Source organism: Lutra lutra, chromosome 4 (assembly GCF_902655055.1).
Source record: "Lutra lutra chromosome 4, mLutLut1.2, whole genome shotgun sequence".
Lineage (NCBI taxonomy): Eukaryota > Metazoa > Chordata > Mammalia > Carnivora > Mustelidae > Lutra > Lutra lutra.
Window position 1 is genome coordinate 168,481,843 of NC_062281.1, and position 21,324 is coordinate 168,503,166.

The 21,324-nt window shown below is 55.8% G+C and overlaps 1 protein-coding gene and 1 long non-coding RNA gene across 2 annotated transcripts in view; one reads left to right on the plus strand and one right to left on the minus strand.

The window, feature by feature from the left end:
* The window catches only part of LOC125098689 (uncharacterized), a 65,383-nt gene extending 47,515 nt beyond the window's left edge, over positions 1-17,868 (minus strand). The window contains exon 1 of the long non-coding RNA XR_007126915.1: positions 17,354-17,868. This is a non-coding gene — a long non-coding RNA (uncharacterized LOC125098689). The remainder of the gene's footprint in view (positions 1-17,353) is intronic.
* A 332-nt stretch (positions 17,869-18,200) lies between these two features.
* On the plus strand, positions 18,201-21,120 carry POU3F1 (POU class 3 homeobox 1). Its single transcript, XM_047728802.1, has one exon. The coding sequence runs from the start codon at positions 18,237-18,239 to the stop codon at positions 19,593-19,595; it is 1,359 nt and encodes a 452-aa protein (XP_047584758.1). The 5' UTR covers positions 18,201-18,236; the 3' UTR covers positions 19,596-21,120.
* The last annotated feature ends 204 nt before the right edge of the window (positions 21,121-21,324 follow it).

Consider the following 21,324-nt stretch of genomic DNA (forward strand, 5'->3'; position numbering starts at 1 on the left):
CAATTGAATAGGTAATATAATATTACATGAAGGTAAATGCTCTGCCCAGGGGATTAGAGAGGAACTGGGAGGCATGTGTTTTCGCCAGGGTGGACAGAAAAGGTCCCCCTGAGAAGGAGACACTAGAGAAGAAATCTGAATCAAATGAGGGAGTGAACATGTGAAGAGCTGGGGAAATCACTCTTGGCAGAGGGGATAGCAAGTGCAAAGGCCCTGAGGTAGGAATGAGCTTAGCCAGTTTAAGGAGTTCCAGGGTGGCCAGTGGGGCAGGAACAAGGGAACAAGGGAGAGGACAGTACGAATGAAGATCTGCAGGGAAGCAAGAGATGGCTCATCCAGGGCCCCGAAAGCCACGGCAAGCACTTACATTTCACATTGTGAGATGGGAGCATTCAAAGGTTGCAAGCAGAGGGAGAACATCACCCACCCAAGATTTTAAAGGATCCTTCTGACTATTTTTTCTTTTTAAGATTTTATTTATTTATTTGACAGAGAGAGACACAGCAAGAGAGGAAACACAAGCAGGGGGAGTGGGAGAAGGAGAAGCAGGTTCCCTGCTCATGTGGGGCTCAATCCCAGGACCCCGGGACCATGACCTGAGCCAAAGGCAGATGCTTAACAACTGAGCCCTCCAGGCGCCCCAGGATCTTTCCGGCAATTATGGCAACAACAGACCCTGGGGCAGCATTGTCCAATGGAAATACTATGCAAGCACACATGTAATTTATAATTTTCTAACTGCCACTAACCAAAAAAAAAAAAAAAAGAAGAAGAAGAAGAAGAAAGAAAGAAAGAAACAAGTGAAATTAATCTCAATAATATATTTTATTTTATCCAAAATATTATCATCTTAATATATCACCTATATTAAAAAATTATTAGAGATATTTTAAATTCTTCTTTTTCCTACCAAGTGTCTGACATCCAGTGAGTACTTTGTACTTGCAGCATATCTCCATTTGGACTAGTCACATTCCAAATCACACCAGCGACATGGGGACACTATGAGGGACAGCGGAGTTCTAGAGGGTCAGGAGTGAAAACAGGATGGCCAGGTAAAAGGCAACTGCCAGGTGCAGAAAGACGGGGCTTAGAACTGAGCACCAACAGGGGAAGGAGCTAGATTCCTGGGTTCAGAGCCAGGGGCTCCTCCTTAGAACCTCATTGACCTCTCCTCTGATCTCTTTGAGACCCAAAGAGGCTAGCCCTGGCCCCCAACGACAAGACTGGGGTCAAGGGTATGATCTTGGAGCAGATGTCACCTCTGATATAGTCCCACCCTGAGCGAGCACAGCCCCATTGGCTGCAGATGCCACCAAGACAGCTGGGACCTGTCTGATCCCCTGGCCCTGGCCCCCAAGATGGGGGAGAAAAGAGACTTGAGCTCAGCCGAGGAACTGGACACCAGAGCCTAGGGACTCCCTCAGCGTAGAAGCACTGTGTGGCTGTGGGCACCCCCCCCCCTTGGCCTTGTCTGCAAAGTGAGGGGCTTGCCCAGCGCGAGGCATACAGGGCAACACATGAGACCCCTTGCCAACCCAAGGAAGTAAAGGCTCGCCTCATGTGTGTTCACCTCTTAGATGCGGGCCGTGCCATCTCACCAACCTGCAGGGGCAAGTGTTCTTCTATGGATAACAAAGTAATACTTAACAACAGCGAACATTCACAGGCTACCGAGTGTCAAACAGCCTTTCCAAACCCGCTGAGCTCCTCCCCTGCGGCACGCTGGGGCCCCAGCCCTTTTGAGCTTACCCTCAAGAAACAGGTTCCCCGTGAGTGCTCTCCTGGGGTGGGGAGTGTTTCTGCCTGGGATGGAAGTGGCTGGACGGACAGCCCCTCCTGTTCCTTCTTCTCCCAGATCTACACGGACACCCATGTGCAGAATCCAGCCCAGTCGGAGGGCGATGAAGGGTCAGATGAAAACAAGGCTGTTGGGGAGTGGGGCTGAGCGGCGCCCGGGCTGGGGCCCAATGGTTAGACTTAGTGCCACCACTGAGAGTCCCTGGAAATGCTCAGAGACTGTGAGCTTTGCACGAAGGAGATTTACTGTCCCACACTCTTGGGAACAACAGTAAGACAGGGAAGCAACACTAGGCAAAGGAAGAAATGCCCATGCAATGCACTCACACCCCAGGACCCGGGCTCATGGGCAGCTCTAGACCTGCGACAGCCCTTCCCAAGTGTCCCAGGCTGAAGCCAAAGGACCTGACCTTTGCATACCCCTCACCAACTGACCAGCTGCTCAATGCAGGCTGCCCCCGGGAGAGGACATAAGTCTGGGTGATGTGCCCCCTTCCACCAAGTCACCAAAAGCAATTCTTGGAGACAGCAGTCAACAGCTCACATGACTACAGTCAGGCAGCCTGGGGACAGGAGACAGAGGAAAAGAGAGAAGCCTCCCGATCTGGATGGTGTCCTGCTTCTTAGACGAGGAGCCCTAATGTCATGGCAGCAGGAGCCTCAAGCATCAGCCGGCCAAGCCCATAAACGGCCACTGAGCACACCAGGAAAGCCTCTGTCCCCAGAGGGACGCAGGCCCAGCCATCCCAGCCGGGAGCTCTGTCTCTAAGTCACTCACCACCACCCCCAGCCCACGGGGCCCCTCGTGCAGGTCCCAGCCCTGATCCCAGCTTTGCAGCTCCCCTCCCCCACTGCTCCCCACAACAGAACGCGTCCCTGCCCCCATCCAAGTCCGTCTCAGCAGGCTATTGTGGGGCTTGAATGAGCTTAAGCAAGTGGAAAAGTTTTGTTCCTTGTCGGCCGCTGCTATCCACATGGGAGGGGCCGTTATTAAGCTCCACACTTCCTGCCTTTGGAAGAGCAGCTCTCCCAGGGCCCACAGCTTTCCTTCTTTGCCCTGGCCGTCCTCTCCACCCTTCAAATCTTCCTTCTCCCACCTGATTCTGTCTGTGTCTTTCTGACTCTCTCTGCATCTCAATCACTATATCCCTCTGCCTCTCCGCGTCACACTGTCCTCCTTCGGATCTTTGTATGTGGCCCCTCCTGCCCCCGTTTCACCTCCAACCACAGCAGCTCAGAGCCAGCCCCAGATGTCTGCACGGGTCTGGCAGGATTGGGGGTGAGGGGATTGGCCTCAACTCCTGGTTCCACAGCAGCTCCCCAGCTTACAGCTCAGCGGGCCACCTCTCCTGTGTCCCTGCTGCCCCTCTCGGCTCCTGCTCTGCCCCTGGTTTCCCAGCCTGTTTGTTTAACTACAGTAGTGTGGAGAGGCTCCACAGCGACACAACTTTCCCACTCCCAACGCTTCAGGGGCTGGCAAGGGGCCAGCAGCTCCTGCAGCAGCCCAGGCAGGCTGCCAAGCAGCAAGACCCCGCCCTGGAGCAGTGCAGCCTCCTCTAGGCGGGGCCACAGCGAGGGTCCCAAGACTGGCCCCGGCAGGGCAGGGGTAGGAGCAGCTTGCGAGATCCCCCTTCCCCGGGGCCCCAGGGTGCCCACACCTGGCAGCTGCTGACAACCCCACCACCAAGACAGAGCATTTCCTTTGTGGCTCAATAGAAATGGGAGCCCCACTTCTCAAGGAGCTTTTCTAAGAACCTGGTGGGGAGCGGAATTAACATAAACAGAAGGGTCACGAATGTATAAACACTGAAAAGCTCTCCAACAACATGCACTCAATAAGCATAGCTGAACTAGTGACTATGATAGGCATTCGGTCGGCAGTGTGCCAGGTAGATGGGGAGGGATGGGCGGATGGGTGGGTGGATGAGGGGACGGATGGGAGGATGGGTGGATGGGTGGATGGATGGATGGGTGGGTGGATGGGTGGGTAGATGAATGGGTAAGTGCCTGGGTAGGTGGATGGATGGAGATAGGTAAGTGGGTGGGTGAGTGGGTGGGTGGATGGATGGATGGATGGATGGACAGGTGGATGGGTGGATGGACAGACGGATGAGTGAATGGGGGAATAGGTGGGTGGGTGGGTGGATGGATGGATGGATGGATGGACGGACAGGTGGGTGGGTGGATGGATGGATGGACAGGTGGGTGGGTGGATGGATGGATGAACAGACAAATGGGTGAATGGGGGAATAGGTGGATGGATGGATGGATGGATGGTTTTGTGGATGGGTGGATGGATGGATGGATGGATGGGTAGGTGCCTAGGTAGGTGGACAGATGGATAGGTGGGTGGGTGGGTGGGTGGATGGATGGACAGACAGTTGGGTGAATGGGGGAATAGGTGGTTGGATGGATGGGTGGGTGGGTGGGTAGATAGATGGATGGGTAGGTGCCTGGGTAGGTGGATGGGTGGGTGGGCGGGTAGATAGTGGATAGGTAAATGGTTTGCCGGTTAGCAAGCCAATCAGTATCAGACCTCCCTTTTCCTTCGACCCACCCAGAAAACCCCCTTTGCCAGATTTCTTTATTCACTATTCACCAAAGACTGATTAAAGCACCAGACTCCCCCCCTTGGCCTCTGAATTTCAAGCAAATTTTCTAATTCCTCTTCTCTGTCCCTTTTCCAATGGGAGAGAGTGAGGAGCCCAGATCACAGACACGGGGGTGGGGGGTGGTCAGGAACTAAGAGGCCCACAACAGCCGAGGCCTGTACTGTACCCTGACTATCTTAAGGAAAGGACAGAGGGAGCCACGTAGGGTAAGCACCACCCATGCTGCCTCCAGCAGAGTTAGCAAAGCACAGGGAGTGTTTTGGGACAGGGCCATCAGACAGCAGGAATGAAACCTTGTCTTCTCCCTGCCAGGAGGCTCACCCCAAGCTGAGACTGGGCTTACTGAGCAGAGCCCAGAGGATGGGGTTTGAGCTATGCAGGGGGCTGGAGGGCACCAGGACTGAGCAGTGGAGGCTTGAGAAGGGGGGCAGTGTACCAGGAAGGTGTGGCTGAGAGTCCCAGGGAGAGGAAATTCTGAGGCAGGCCAGGCTGGATGGGATTAACAAAGGCACCTCACCCTCTCTAGCTGCGGTCTGCTGGGAACCTTCCAGAAAGCTCAGGGCCTGACCCTGAGCAAGACCCAACCAGAACCCAAAATAACTGTGGAGCAGAGATGTTCTCAGGACCACCCTACCTCACCCATTGTGGGGATCCTGGTCTTTCTGGGTGGCAGAGGCTAGGGGCCCCCATATGGCTGGGAGATGGGAAGAGACTAGAGGAATCAAATGGAGCCCAACTCTCTCCCAGGCTTCCTCACCACCACCACCACCCCCCGTGTTTTGCAGAGATTTTAAAAAGTAAAATACGGAAAATGCTTAGGAACAGGGTCTTCACCCAGTAAGTGTTCAGCCATCAGTACCTAACTAAGGATGGTACCTGGCACAGCGCAAGCACTAAATATTTGTTGACTTAATGTATAAATGAATGTAGACCTGGAGGGCATTATGCTAAATAAAATAAATCAGACAGGGAAAAAATATATATATGGTTTTGCTTATACATGCAATCTAAAAAACAAAGCAAACGGGAGTGCCTGGGTGGCTCAGTCGGTTAAGTGTCTGCCTTCAGTTCAGGTCATGATCCCAGGGTCCTGGGATTGAGCCCCGCATTGGGCTCCCTGCTCAGTGGGGAGTCTGCTTCTCTTTCTCCCTCTGCCTGCCTCTCTGCCTACTTGTGATCTCTGTCTGTCAAATAAATAAATAAAATCTTTAAGGGGGCGCCTGAGTGGCTCAGTGGGTTAAAGCCTCAGCCTTCGGCTCAGGTCATGATCCCAGGGTCCGGGATCAAGCCCCGCATCAGGCTCTCTGCTCAGCAGGCAGCCTGCTCCCCCCTCTCTCTCTGCCTGCCTCTCTGCCTACTTGTGATCTCTGTCAAATAAATAAATAAAATCTTTAAAAAAATAAATAAATAAAATAAAATATTTAAGAATAACTAATTAATTAATTTAAAAATGGAAAACAAAGCAAATGAACAAACAAAACTCAAACACAGAGAACAAAATAGCGGTTGCCGGGGGTGGCAGGGTGGGGGGCAGATGAGGTGGGTGACAGGGGTCAAGAGGTATAAGCTCCCAGCTGTAAAATAAGTAAGTCACGGGGATGTCATGTACAGCAGGATGACTACAGTCGATAATATTGGAGTGCATATTTCTACGTTGCCAAGAGAGTAAAAGTTCTCATCACGAGAAAAAAAAATTGTGACTTTGCATGATAAAGAATGTTAACTGGCTTATTGTGGTGATCATGGCCCAGTGTATGCAAATATTGAATCATTATGCTCTCTGAAATTAATATGATCTATTTAAATTATGTCTCAATAAAATATCTCTATATTATATATAGATACAGATATATAGAAATATGTAAAGGAAATTTTCTACACTATCCCCCCAAAAAGTATGAATGAATCAGTAAATCTTGCTCCCACTTAGCTACTCTACTTCAAATATTAGAAGATACAAATCAATATTGTCTCTATAGCTAGCAAGGAAGATGTATACATTAAGCTCATTCCAACCCCAGGGCCTTTGCACTTGTTGTGCCTTCTGCCAGCAGTGATTTCCCTCACATCTTTACAGGATTCATGCCCTCACTTGACTCCAGTCTCTGCTGCTGGAAATGAGAAAGGGCCTTTATCACTGTCTGCTCATGGAACTCCCCCTCTCCCCAAAGTTATCTCTCCTTCCCCAAGGACTCTCACCAAGCACAAGCGCGCACGTGCACATGCGTGCGCTTGCGCGTGCGCGCACACGTGCACACACACACACAGATTTAGGCAATCCTTACTAGACAGTTTCAGTGCCCTTACCCTATCCAGAGCTAGAACTTGAGCCAAAAGAGGTCTGGCCTGGCAGATGATCCCTCCTGTGAGCTGGTGACCATTTGTGTCTATTCATGACAAGGGCTCACCCAACCCACAGAGGAGGTCACACTCTGTCCTCAATCATTCCTCCCTTCCCAATTAGGCTTGGCAAAAACCATGGTAGCATGCAAACAGCAGGTCCAATGGATCAGGATTTAAGAATCCTTGCTCTACCACTTAAGGAGAAAAAGTATTTTAGTGAGCACTTACTGTGAGCCCGCCTCTGTGCTAATCTCCCTACACACTTGAGCTCATTTAACCCCCATAACAATTAGGCAAGATAACTGTTATCTTTATTTTACACCTGGCTGAGGCAAAAAAAAACTGGCGAAGTGCAGTGGCTCTGGAATGAGGCGGAGCTGGGTTCAAATCTGTACTCCTCCACTTACTTGCTGTGTGGCCTTGGGCAAGTCGCTGCAGCTCTCTGAGTCTCTGCTTCCTCCTCTGTAATGAGGAGATAAGATAGTCACTGCCTTTGATCCTGCTGAGGATCAAAGGAGATAATGGATGAAAGCACCGCACAGTGCCAGGCAGGCAGCCTTCCATCAAGCTCGGGGCCTGCCCTTCCCTCCTTATCTCGCCAGCTCCCCTGCCAGCATTTGCAGGCTAGGACTGGTCTTCCCCAGGGTGCCAGGCACAGGGCTGGGCACAGCCAGCACACAGACTATTCTTGCTGATTGGCAGATTTTCCCAAGGCCTTGATTGCAGAGACCACGGCCTCTCCAGAGTACCCCATTCGGGGACTCTTGCCCTGGGCAGCACCAGCGGGAGGGACTCTGGAGGGAGGCCCCCTCCTACCTCAGACCCTCTGCCTTGTTTGGAAGCCCTTCACCACCATGCATCCTATCCTGAACCCCGGATCCTGCCCTAGTTCCCCGGGGTCTGAGTTCCTACCTAGACAGCTTGGCTGGCAGCTTGGCTGGCAGCTTGGCTTCTCCAAGACAGTGGACCTACAGGCTCACCGGTCACTCACCCCAGGGCTTGGAGCTCCGACCCTGTCTCAGCCCCTCAGCAGGACCCTACCCTATGCGGAGAGACACCCCCACTTCTATCAGCTGTCCAAATCACCCACGCCAGAACCCTGGGCTCTCGTCTGCCTACCACTCAACCCTCTGGCCGCCACCCACCTACCCACAGCTGTCATTTTCATCCCACCCATGAGCCCACACGTGCATACCCCGAGCCCACAGCCAGCCCCCAGTAGCCATGCCCTCGCCAGGACCTGGAAGCCCAGAAGAAAAATCACTGAGGCACTTTGAGATGCATCAAAGGCGCTCATAAATAAATATGTGTAAATTGCATGCAAACCAAGGTGGAAATTTACATCTTTCATTGCTGGGTCAGCATCTCCCAGTACCAGTGAGGCTGCCTGAGGCTCAGGGGCTTTGGAACAAGAGCCCTTGCATCTAGGGGTCCACAGAACAATCCCAGATTCTCGAACTTCCAAGTCAAGAGCCTCAACCACCATTGGCTGAGTGCCTACTGCAGGCATTCCTCCAGACCCGAGCTCCCGCAGACACCCACCCAGCCTGTGAAGCGTTTTAGAGTCACCCTGGGGGCCCAGAGAGCACCTGCCGCATTTGGATGACCATCACTAATCCCACCTAGGAGCCTTCGTTTCTTCTGAGTGATTTGGTGAGGCTGCAGTGTATGAACCCAGGTAGGAGCACTTAGCACAGTTCCTGCCCATAGCGAATACTTGGTAAATCTTCACTATTATTAAATAGAGTGTGTCTATGCAAACATATTCTGGAAAGACATAGCCAGGAGGAGTAGTTACGAGGGGCGAGGCAGAGAGATGAACAGAGGGCTTCCACTTCCTGTTTCAAGTATTTTCGAGGTAAAGGGTTTTTGCAAAGAAGCCTGTATTGCCTTTATCATCAGCAAAAACTATAAAGATGTTCCAATTTGGTGGAATAAAACACTACCAAGGCACAGACCCTGTCCTGGGAACATTCACTTCTCAGCCACCTCCCCACCATTCTGCACCTCTCCCTACTCTCCTGGGAATCCACAGCTCTCTGAACCTGGCGGGGGCCGGCTAGGTTCGACCAGGGGGAGCAGTTTGCTCTGGACACGACATTTATATTCATAACACGTCACATGACATCCCCTGTCTGGCAGGACAAGCGAACCTCGGAACCGTAGAACTTTTCTGAACACCAGCTCAGCCAGGCCTTTGTTCTCCCACCTGCCATCAAGGACTGGGCCCCGGGCAGAGGAGTCCTTGCTGGGATTCAGTCCCAGCCCCACAGTCCATAGAGAGGCTGTGACGTCTGGATTCACCTTTGCTGCTCTTGCCCACTCCCATTGGCAGCCACTGTGTGGGACCTTTGGATCCCATATAACTTCACCCTGGTCACGGATAGAGAACGTTGGGCAGGATCAGGCCCTTGTCCGGGGTGCCCTGGGCCTAGTACCCAGCACCCTCTAGCTTGAGTCAGCTCACAGGGACGAATAAGAAGATACACCCTCTTCTCTGAAGCCCACTTCTTCTAAAACTGAAAGCTAGTCTCTACTTCCTCCTGACACTAAAAGCCCGTATCCGCCATTTCCAAGTCCCCCTCCCCCCAATTTACAAAGAGAAAGAAATGAGATCACAGTGGCACAACCACATGCTCATTCAGCAGACATTCTTAACTGGTACCACTACAGACCAGCCACTGGGCTGGGTGCTGGAGAGACAGATGAAACAGAGCCAGCTGCCCCCAGGAGCTCCCAGGCCCATAGGAGAGACAGACGCACAGAGAGGAATGACACAGTGCAGGCCCAGAAATGCTCCCACCGAGGTGGTCTGTGCAATACGGTGTGGGAGCAAGGCCAAGGTCATGATTTCATGTAGAATGAGAGCAAGAAGACTTCCCAGAGCATGGGACCCTTGAACTGGGACTTGAAGAATGTGGGGAGGGGGCATTCCACAGAGAGGGAACTGCGCATGCAAAGCTAGGACGCCCTTAAGACCCCGTATTTTTGTGGGAACAGAAACTCCGTGCTGCTGAATTCAGAGGGTAGGCAGAAGTAAGACCCCTGGGGATATACACAGTAAAGAGCAATGGAGGCTTTCTGGGAGGCAAGCAACATGTCCAAGTTGTGTCTTGGGGGAGCACTCTGACTTGACTCAACACAAGGCCTGGAGAAACGGAGACTTATCCTAGACGTCCTCGGCCAGTCACCAGACTTTATGACTTACTCACTCCCCTTACACATTCTTTCAACCTCACTCTCCTGGAACCACCGGGGTATAGGCTTTGGCTCTCCCTTGAGGCACCCAGAGCCAACAGGCCAATGGGCCTACAAATGGAGGTAAACCGAGGCACTCTACCGAAGGGTCCTCACCTGGTCAAAAGGAGAGCAGGGCCGTGAGTCTGACATACGCTCTTTTCTCAGCCACAGACCAAAGTTGAGACTGGAGGGTGATTTTATCTGCGATGACAAGTCCAGCCCCGGGCTCAGACAGGTATTGTTCCGGGCTCGGCAGACATCCCCAAGTCAGACAGATGTCCAGGGCTCAAACAGACATTGCCCCCAGGCCAGGAAGATGTTGCGCCAGGCCCGGGCAGATGCTGTGCCAGGTTCAGACACATGTCCTGGGCCCAGACAGAAGCTGTCCCGGGGCCAGATAATGTGTTGGGCTGAGCCAGGTGTCCCAGCCTCAAACAGATGTTGTCTCTAGCCCAGGCAGATGCTACCCTAAGCTCAGACAGATGTCTGCCACCAGACATACATAAAGATGCTAAGAGGTCCCTGGGAAAATATAATTCCTAAATCCTCCTTTGCCACTTCCACCCTCCACCTGCTACCCTCAAGAAAGCAGAGGACAGCCAGCACCGAGCCCAACCAACTCTCTCTCCGGAGGCCCCAACTTGTAACAGCCAAGGAACCCTCATGTCCCTCCCTCAGACTCCAGGCGAGTCTACTACGCAGAGGGGAGGAAGGCACATAGAGCAGGGCAATGAGTGGGGCACACACGCAGGAGTCCAGGGTATCTGTGCGAGCCTCGGCAAGTGTGCCCAGGCTCCCTGAGCTGACTACAGGCAGAGGGGGCTGGGGGACTAAAGGAAGGAGCGGGTGGATGTGAGGACCAGGCCCACTCAGTCTTACCTCTAACCCACACTCTGAGCCTGGCTAGAGGGAAAAGGTCCTGTGACCTCATCCCCATACTCCTATCTCTGCCCAATACCCTAAGGAGGTCATTACTTGCTCATTTGAGGGTAATGAATTCCTTCTCCAGAGCTGGGCAGCATGAGGCTAGGGAGAGGGGAACAGGAGGCTGGCCCAGGGTGGACAGAAAATGAGAGACAGGCCCATTCACCAGCTTGGTCTTCCAGCTTTGCTGGAAGAATCACCCTCCTTCTCCAAGAGCCTTTACAGGGGCACCCTGGAGACCTTTCTCCTCACGACCACACAGCTCCTGTCAGGAGCTATAGTTGTGCACACTTCAGCTGTGCGGAAGTTGGTGTTCAGGAACCATGGAGTGCTGGATGCTCCTGGTCCATGGGTTGGGCAGGCAGCCACTAGAGGTAGGATGGGAAAAGGTGTTTCAGTGAGAGCCTAAACGCCCCATCTGTCCTAGAAGGAGGGTCTGGGGGCAGGGGGGCTGGGGACTCCCTTCAGACTCAGTCACTCCAAGCAGAGCTGGGGACCAAGCGGTTCATGAACATGTAAATTAACCTTGAGCCAACCCCCAGCAGGTGAAGTTGGGACCTTCCTCCAGCTCTCTAGAGCTACCTGGAAGCTGAGAAGGGTGAGGGGTGATCTGTTTGATCTCTCAAACAGAAACGTGACACAATTACAAATGCTAATGCACACACATTAACACCAACCAAGCGCAGGGACCTTAACACAAGCACACCAATACTGCCATTAAATACGAACACACGAGTTCACAAAAGCCCACCAACATAGAGCCACCACACACAGAAACACACCAAGACCCCCCCATGATTGTAAACGCTGTACCACACACAAACACAAGGGAACCCCCTTCCTCCTCTGCACCCCGCCCAAGCTGCCCACTCCCCACCTTCAGTCAGGGCACAGAGTCAACATGGGGGCCCAGGAAGTCACCTCACTCTTCTGATGAAGATGACAAGGACTTCAATGACCATTCACTGCTCTCACCCCACCCGGCGGTGGTGAATTTTGCAGCCACCCCAGATGAAAAAGTGTGTTTAAAAAAAATTTTAAAAAGAAAGAAAGAAACTCAAACCCAGCCCCAGCCTTTCAGAGTGATTAATCCCCGCTAATGATTTACCGATTTGCAGAGAGCGTGTTCTGCATAACCAGATTGTGGGCATTAACACCAGCTCAGACGCTGCCATTCTGCTAAAAATGAAAGTAAATTTTAAGAGCAATTGACCACCCCTAATTTGAATATTCTACTGATGCACTGGGAGGATCCCACCCCCACCTACATGGCTTAGGGGCTTGGGGCGGTGGTGGCGGGACACAGAAGCAGCAAGGAAAGATTAGTCCCTAAGAGATATTTCACCTTCCATCCCTCTTTCCCTTAACCCAGACGGAGAAATAGGGAATCTTAGATTAAACTGAGGAGGCTGCTTCTTCTTCCTCTGCCACAGACAGCAGAACCCCTTCCACCCCTCCTCTCCTCTTCACCGTCTTGCCATCACAGGCAGGACGGAAGGACAGAAGGGGCAGGTAGGACACCTGGAGGGGTTGAGTACAGAGGGGAAGAGGTGAGGGCTTGACAGCTCAGAACAGTGATCCTATCCCATGTGGGAGAGCTTTCTGGATGGTGGCAGGCATTGTGAATCTGGCACAGAGGAAGCGGATGGACACAGTGACCCCAGCACTGCCCTGGGGTGGGGGTGGCACCTGTGACCCTAGGACCCTGCCAGACTCTTTCAGTCAAAAACATAATCCAGCCCAGGAAGAGCAGGGTGTGGGCGTAGGCACTCCCGACGCCGCTGAGCAAGAACGGGTTGGGGAAGCAGGCAGGTTCCACTCCTGCTCACACAGGCTCTTACTCACCCCAAGCAGCAGGGGAGAAAACACAGGCCCCACTTCCCAAATTCCCACCGGGGCAATGATCTCATCTCGCCTTCACAAGCAACCCACCAGGGACCGCCCTGCCCAGTTTACAGATGAGGACACTGAGGCTTGGACCGGTCCAATGTCATCCAGCAGGCCTGAGTTTGAGCCGAGATGGAACCCAGGACCCTTGACACTCTGAAAATGCAGGATCCAGGGCATGAGGAGAAGACTGCCGGAAGGGAAAGGAAGCAGCCTTGAGTGCCAGCCACATCCTCTTCCCCCCACTCCCAGCTGGGTCTGTCTCCTACTCCCAAAACCTCAAAGCCCATGCACACAGGAGGGTATCCTAGGACACCTGCTCCCCCAGGAGCCCACCCCGTGGGCCTAGATCTGCCTCTCCTTAGCTTTTCTTAGCACTCATGACTTACAGTAAAGAATCCAGGGGGAGGGTCCTAGAGCTTGTCTTCCCCCCCAAGCAGTGAAAGGCCTTGGGTCTCCAGATGCAACTGCTCTCAGCGTTTCCCAAACTCCAAGTGCCCACTGACCGGACTGACAAGACGCAGCACAGGGACTTAGAGGCCAAGGAGGGAAGCAGCCAGACCCAGCTGCCCCCTCTGCCTCCCTCCCTGTGCCATTGCATTGGCTCGCCCGACTGGGGCGTGTGTCTGGAATATTACAGAGCACAGGCGCTGGTGGGGAGTGTGCTTGTCTTCTAGAGGCCGCATCTGAATCTCTCAGGCAGGAGCGTGAATGTAGATCACAGAGTTAGTGTCTGTGACTCAGGCCTTTGCAGAGAGAACACGTGGGGCTGGAGTTCACCCCTGCAGAGCCTCCCTTGCCGTGTGCCCCTCCCGGCAGTGCGACCCCCTACAGGGAGGGCCCCATCTGCTGGAGGCTCGGTGACCTGTGTCAAATGAGCAGGCGCTTGGTCACACTCCAGAGCCCGGAGGAGGCTGCCCGGCTCTGGGAAAGCCCGGGCAGCTCCAGGGCTGGGGATGGGCTGAGCAGGGGCCCCGCTGGGGAGGGAGGACCACAAGCTTCTGAGACTGGCGGCAGCCTGGCTGGGAGCTGCCCTCCGCAGAGAAGAAAAGTGAAGAAGGAAAAAAAAAGGAAAGAAAGAAAGAAATACATATATATATATGTGTGTGTGTATATATCTATATATATGAAAAGAAAGGGCTTCCCTGCTTCCATGGGACCAGCACTGCTACTGTAAGGCAAGGGCCAAACTCTGAGCTGGGCATGGGCCCCCCTCTGCCTTCTGACCCCTTGTGCAGGATATATTAGTTCCATGGTGGGGGGGCGGGGAGATACTATCTGTGTGTCTCCATGACGCGCAGGGCTGGCCTCTTTGTATCTGAGCACTGGGGGAGACAGTGTGAGTGTGTCTGTGTGTTCACATTTGCGGGCACCAGGGTGTACCTGTGTGTGGGAACTGGCCTGCCAGGTGAGAGCTTCCATGCTTGTGACCCCTGGGCCAGCAGGTCTCCGATATTTCTGTGTCACTGAAGCAATGCCTACTCGAGCCTCCTGAAGCCCGTGTGCACATTCTGGGCATGTTTCCTTTGGGACGCACGTCTGTATTTATCGTTGTGTGTTGGTTTGTGTCACTCTGAATTCCAGCCTAATGGGATGACTCCATGTGTCCCTACTGTGAATCTGGGTGTTTGTCCCTAGGCTAAATTGCATGTCTATATCTGTGTGTTGTGTGTGTGAATGCATGGCCATCTGCATGCCTAAACCGTTCAGCGTCTACATGGGTCAGGTGGGAGTCTGAGTGCCATGCCCCAATTTCTCCCCGCCAGCTCTCGGGGGGGGGGGGTGTTCCCCTGGAGAGGGGCTGTTGAATTGTGGGCATCTCTGCCAATGGGCATGTAAGAGCCCCTGGGGTCCTACCCAAACCTCCAGAAGCAGAAGCAAGGAGGATGTCAAGACCTCTGGGGGGAGCCTAACTCTCAAATACAAGAAACTGTTAACTCCAGACTAAATCCATGCATTATAGAGGGTCTAAAACTTCCAAAACGGAGAAAGGAATGTTATCCTTAGCTAATCCACACAGCCAGCCCCGAAGGTGCTAACACTGGAGCTTCGGCGTCGTACTGAGAAGCGGGGATCACTGTCTTATTTTAAGATGACAAAGCTGAAGCTAAAACCAGTGAAGCAGAGGGGCCAAAGTCACAGATCTGCTGGGGGATGGGGATAGGGGGGAATTGGGAAGGAGTCTTGCTGCCTGACAAACTGGTCACCTAGGAGCCAGGCTTTGCTGCAGACATCCCTCAATTCAGTACACACCTGAGAACCTGGCTTCAGAAGTCCCAGCTGGCCCTGGCCTGCCCCCACAGAACTACCAGGGATGGGGCTGTGGGTTCTCTCCGCTGTGACCGCCAAAGCCAGTGCCCCCACTGGTGCCCGCCCCCATCCCACAGCAGTGGGAGCAGGCGTGATGACGAGTGGGACCTGCAGCCTCAGACAAGCCCAGTTTCTTAAATTTTTTTTTTGTTTATTTATTTGACAGAGATCACAAGTAGGCAGAGAGGCAGGCAGAGAGAGAGAGGAGGAAGCAGGCTCCCCGCCGAGCAGAGAGCCCGATGCAGGGCTCGATCCAAGGACCCTGGGATCATGACCCGAGCCAAAGGCAGAGGCTTAACCCACTGAGCCACCGAGGCGCCCCAACAAGCCCAGTTTCTTCATCTCCACCCCTTATTATAATAATCTCGGGCCCTTCTACAGGGCTGAGAGGTGGAGGTAAAATGTGAATAAATGCAGAAGCACTCGCTAAACCATCGTGCCCATGGGCCACTGTTCTTCAAGTCTCAGTGGCAGTTCAAAGGCTGGACATCGTACACCCGACCACTGTCCAGACACTTCCCTTCCTCTAACAGGAACTGAGAGATTCACAGAATCAGAAACAGCTACAAGAGCCTGAGAGCTCAGGCCAGCCAAAGCTCCACAACCCCACTCTACAGATAAAGAAACGGAGATTTGCAGGGCGCCTGGGTGGCTCAGTGGGTTAAACCCTCTGCCTTTGGCTCAGGTCATGATCCCAAGGTCCTGGGATCGAGCCCCACATCGGGCTCTCTGCTCAGCAGGGAGCCTGCTTCCTCCTCTCTCTCTGCCTGCCTCTCTGCCTACTTGCGATCTCTCTCTCTTCCTCTCTCTCTCCGTCAAATAAATAAATAAATCTAAAAAAAAAAAAGAAAGAAAGAAAAGAAACTAAGATTTGCTTAGAAAGAGGGGAGTAACATGCCCATTCACTGGGCGCTCACAATAGAAACAACCAGAGTAAAAGCCTTTTCTGAGAGCTTTTCACCCCCATTGTCTCAGACTACCCGCTGACTCCCCTCAGGAGACAGGTGGGCTGCCTACAGTACAGTTAGTCCCCATTTACAGGGAGGAAAACCCAGAGCCTCAGACACTGGACTAGAGCTATTCTTGCCCAGAAAGATGGTAGCAGGTCCACGTTGGAAGCCCAAGCTTCAGTGTCATGCAGGTCGTGTTAGGGCTGGCGTGAGAGGCGCCTTCAATACAGAACTCCCACCTTGGCCCTACCTCCTGGGCTTGGGGAGGGGCCAGGAAGACAAGTGCTTTATGGTCTTATGAAAGAAAGGTGACTCAAGGTGACCATGTCTTGGGCCAGAGTCCAGGAAAGCCAAGCATCCCTAGCTGGGTTCAGACACAGAGGGCCTAGAGGAGCAGTCTGTACCCAGTATGACCCTTGTCACTATGGACTCTGCCCCAGCCACCCTGAGGACCATTCCCACTGCAGCTGTTGTCTGAGCCCCCATTACCTTTATTCATTCACTGAGGCTCTATTTACAGTCCTAACTTGCCCAGTAGGGTCTAGCTGGGCCCCCAGCTCCGTTCTATGATCTGGGACCCCAGGGCCCTGGAAACTAGGGCTCCACTGGAGGTAAGACCAGACGGAGGAAAAGAGTGGGATGTCAGGTGGAAGCCTCCTGGGAACCCAAGCCTCAGTGCAGGAAAGTGGAGGCTACAACTCATTACACTCGGCCTCCAGTCCAGTGTGGGTCTTAGAGGCACAGAGTGGCTGCGTTGAGGTCCCAGTCCACTGAGGCTCTTTCAAGGAGCCCTCACACTGCTGGGGGGATGAGAAGATCCCAGAATTGCACACCCCACCTTCCTAACAAGGCTTCCTCCATCTCAATTCCCTTTTCAGCAGCCCCCAGCCAAGTCCGTTAAACTCCAGCACAGGGCTCCAGCGAGGCTGGACAGCTCCTGGCCTGCATGCAGGATTTCTGAAGTGCCAGCCGCCCTTTCCCAAGTCCACGCCACTCCTCACCTGGAGCAAGTTTCGCGTCCGGGCATGACCCGGTCATGACCTCGGCCAATGAGCCGGTAACGCAGAGGGAAGGAGCGAGAAGGCGGCAGCCGCGTGGGACAGATACCCGGGGGCCCAGTATATCCACCACCCCCGTCGGCGGCGTTTTCCCCAAGCCTCGGTCTCCACCTCGAGGTCCTCTCACTCGGAAAGCCCGGAACGCGGCCTGGTTACCGGAGCTCCCGTCTCCCCGCAGCATCGCAGCATCGCAGCGGTGCGGACCCCGAGCCGCCCGCGCAGTTCTCACCTGGTCCGCGTAGCCCGGAGGAAGGGGAACCTGTACGAGGCGGAAAGCCAGGGCCGGTCGGACTCGGCCCGCGCCGGACGCGCTCTCGGGGCCGCCGTAGGTTGGCGGAGTTGCGACGCTAGGTCTAGAAGGAGAAGAGGGAAAACGGGACGGGCCAGGGAGGCGTGCAGAGGAGAGCTCCGTGCCGGGTGGAAGCGCGGGAGGCGAGAAGGCCGAGGGGAACAACCGCGCCGGAACCGAGCCGGGACCCGCGCCGCCTCCCGCTCGCCGCCGCCGAGACCCGCGGGAATCCCGGCCCGCCGGCAGCGGCACTGCGGAGGGAGGAGAGCGGGGCTCCGCTGCTTCTCGGAGCCCTAGCGCCTCCCGGAGCCCGCAATCCCCGCCGCCGCCTCTTGGCCGCCCGGGCAGGAGACGGGCGGGAATTCAGTTCGCGTGGAGTGTGGGACCTGCCGGGCTCCGAGTCTCCTGCTCCGGGGGTAAGCGGGGCCCACGCAGCCAGGACGAGAGGGGGTGCGGTCCCAGTGCCACCCCCGCGCCACTCCCCACGTGGCGGCCGCGCCCCCGGGGCGTGAGTATGTACGCGGACGGTAGGGGGGCCGTGAATGAAGCCCCAGCGGCCAATCAGCACGGCGGGCGCGCGGGACCCCGGGAGCGAGGCCCAATGGCGAGCTCTGGGCGGCCCGGCCGGGCGGCGGGCGGACGCGGGGGGCGGGGGCCGTGGCCGGGGGGCGGGAGGCGGCTCCGCGGGCAGCCAATGGGCGGCGGGTGGGGTGGGGCTCCGGAGCGCCAAGCGGGTCCGGGCTTTAAGCCGGCGGAGCGCGGCGGCGGGGCCCGCAGACGGAGAGGAGCGGCGGCGGCGGCGCGGCGCAGGGCACGGGGCGGCATGGCCACCACCGCGCAGTACCTGCCGCGGGGCCCCGGCGGCGGAGCCGGGGGCACGGGGCCGCTTATGCACCCGGACGCCGCGGCGGCAGCGGCGGCGGCAGCGGCCGCCGAGCGGCTGCACGCGGGGGCCGCGTACCGCGAAGTGCAGAAGCTGATGCACCACGAGTGGCTGGGCGCGGGCGCGGGCCACCCCGTGGGCCTAGCGCACCCCCAGTGGCTACCCACGGGAGGCGGCGGCGGCGGCGACTGGGCCGGGGGCCCGCACCTGGAACACGGCAAGGCGGGCGGTGGCGGCACCGGCCGAGCCGACGACGGCGGCGGCGGAGGAGGAGGTTTCCACGCGCGCCTGGTGCACCAGGGGGCGGCCCACGCGGGCGCTGCATGGGCGCAGGGCGGCACGGCACACCACTTGGGCCCGGCCATGTCGCCGTCCCCAGGGGCCGGCGGGGGCCACCAGCCCCAGCCGCTCGGGCTGTACGCGCAGGCGGCCTACCCGGGGGGCGGTGGCGGCGGCCTGGCCGGGATGCTGGCGGCGGGTGGCGGCGGTGCGGGGCCCGGCCTGCACCACGCGCTGCACGAGGACGGCCACGAGGCACAGCTGGAGCCGTCGCCTCCGCCGCACCTGGGCGCCCACGGACACGCACACGGACATGCACACGCGGGCGGCCTGCACGCGGCGGCGGCGCACCTGCACCCGGGCGCGGGCGGCGGTGGTTCGTCGGTGGGCGAGCATTCGGACGAGGACGCGCCCAGCTCGGACGACCTGGAGCAGTTCGCCAAGCAGTTCAAGCAGCGGCGCATCAAGCTGGGCTTCACACAGGCCGACGTGGGGCTGGCGCTGGGAACGCTGTACGGTAACGTGTTCTCGCAGACCACCATCTGCCGCTTCGAGGCCCTGCAGCTGAGCTTCAAGAACATGTGCAAGCTCAAGCCGCTGCTCAACAAGTGGCTGGAGGAGACCGACTCGTCCAGCGGCAGCCCCACCAACCTGGACAAGATCGCGGCTCAGGGCCGCAAGCGAAAGAAGCGCACGTCCATCGAGGTGGGGGTGAAAGGCGCGCTCGAGAGCCACTTTCTCAAGTGCCCCAAGCCCTCGGCGCACGAGATCACTGGCCTGGCCGACAGCCTGCAGCTGGAGAAGGAGGTGGTGCGCGTCTGGTTCTGCAACCGGCGGCAGAAGGAGAAGCGCATGACCCCGGCGGCTGGCGCCGGCCACCCGCCCATGGACGACGTTTACGCACCAGGCGAGCTGGGGCCGGGCGGGGGCGGTGCATCGCCGCCCTCGGCGCCCCCGCCGCCCCCGCCGGCCGCGCTGCACCACCACCACCACCACACACTGCCCGGCTCCGTGCAGTGACCCCGCGGGCCGGGCCCCCGCCGGCGCGCAGCGAGGCGCCGCGCGGCCTGAACTCTTTTTGTTCTGTTGCTTTGGATTTTACAAAAAGCCCAGAAACTTTCGAACAAAACCAAACACCCGGACGACCCTCTCTGGCGAGCGGCGAAGACAGCCGATAGGCTGCGTCGCCCGAACCCCGGGAGAGAGGAGCGAAGATCCGGAACGCGCCAACTCACCCCGGGCATCCTGCCCGCCGCCTGCTCCCTGCCCCCATCCCCTCGACGACCCCCGCCCCTGCCCCACCCCGGGCTGTTCGGGGCCGGATCCCGGCAGCGGCCTCCCCACAGCGACAGGTAACGCGGTACGGGGTTAGGGATCCCCGGGAGAAAGGACGAAGAGAGGAGGGTTCCCTATCCCTCTCCCCGGCGCGGACTCCCAAGCCTGCGGGTCGAGGGTGGGGGACTGTCACTTAATTCGCTCCACGCCTCTTCTCTCCCACAAGGATGCGCCCCTCCCCTTACCCTTCCCCCGGGCTTGGTTTTTTACGGTTTTTATTTATTCATGGAGCCTCCCGGCTCCTGGGGTCCTTCTAACTCCGCCCGCGCCCTTAATTTAAATCGCTGTATACTGTATTTATCGGGGCCCCGGAGGGGAGGCCGCGAGAGCCGCGTCTGTGTATAAAAGCAGGAAATAGCCAAAGCTTTAATCTAGCCTAATTTATTTTTTTCCCTTACCTTCCCTTGCCCTACCCCCCAAAAAACGAAACAAAAACAACAACAAAAAAAAACTAACAAAAAAAAAATTCGAGTGTTCATTTTTCGTTTCGTTTTATCCGAGCTGCGATTCGGTTCCCGGCCACGCGGGAGGGGTCTGCGCTCCCACACACAGCCCACGGGAAGAGGCTTCTGCCCGGCTGCAGACTGACCGCTGCACAGCAGGGCCCCCGCTCCCCGCGGGGCCCTGCCCTCCTGGCCACCGACAAACGAAACTTGAAAAAGTTGGAGATATTTTTTAACCAGCTGTAGAAATAAGCCGTTCCCCTTAGAACCTTCTGCCTGATTCCCTGCAGCTTCCGCCTGCTCCCTTTCCAGCCCCACCTGGGATGCGGGATGCTGGGGCGGCCAGGAGAAAAAATTCCCCAAGTTTGGGGTGAGGTGGGAACCATGTAAATATGTGAGATATGTACACACATTTTGTGCTTGGTTTTTATTTTTGGTTTTTCCGGGCTGCCCTCCATCCCCATCCGAAAGGATTTTGTACACTGAATAATCCGAAAAAAAAAATATTTTAATATGATTTCCAGATTTCTGACCCATCTCTATTTATTTTCTGGATGTGTTTGGAGCTTCCCCCTTCTCCATTTCTTGTTCTGTTTGTTACCGTTTGGATTTAAATTTTGTTATTTTATTTTTCTTATCTCTCAGAACAATGTTTTGGTGCATTCTTTGTATCTTTATTGCAAAAAATAATAATGTAGACTGGGAAGTTCCCTTTATATTTATGTTATAGTAAATATTTTATTACTCACATAAACATGTACCCCAGGGCTGTGTCCTGTCCTTTTTACTACCAGGGTTGGGTCGGTGTGCGGGTGAAGTGTTGGGATACCCTGGCTAACCTCCCCTGAAGTTCTGGCCACACTATCTGGGACAAAGGTGACCACGCAGACCTTCTTTCAGGCCCCTACGAGGACTGCCTGCTACTTGGGCAACGAGTGAGCGTAGGGGAAGCTGTCTCGTGTCCCCTCCTG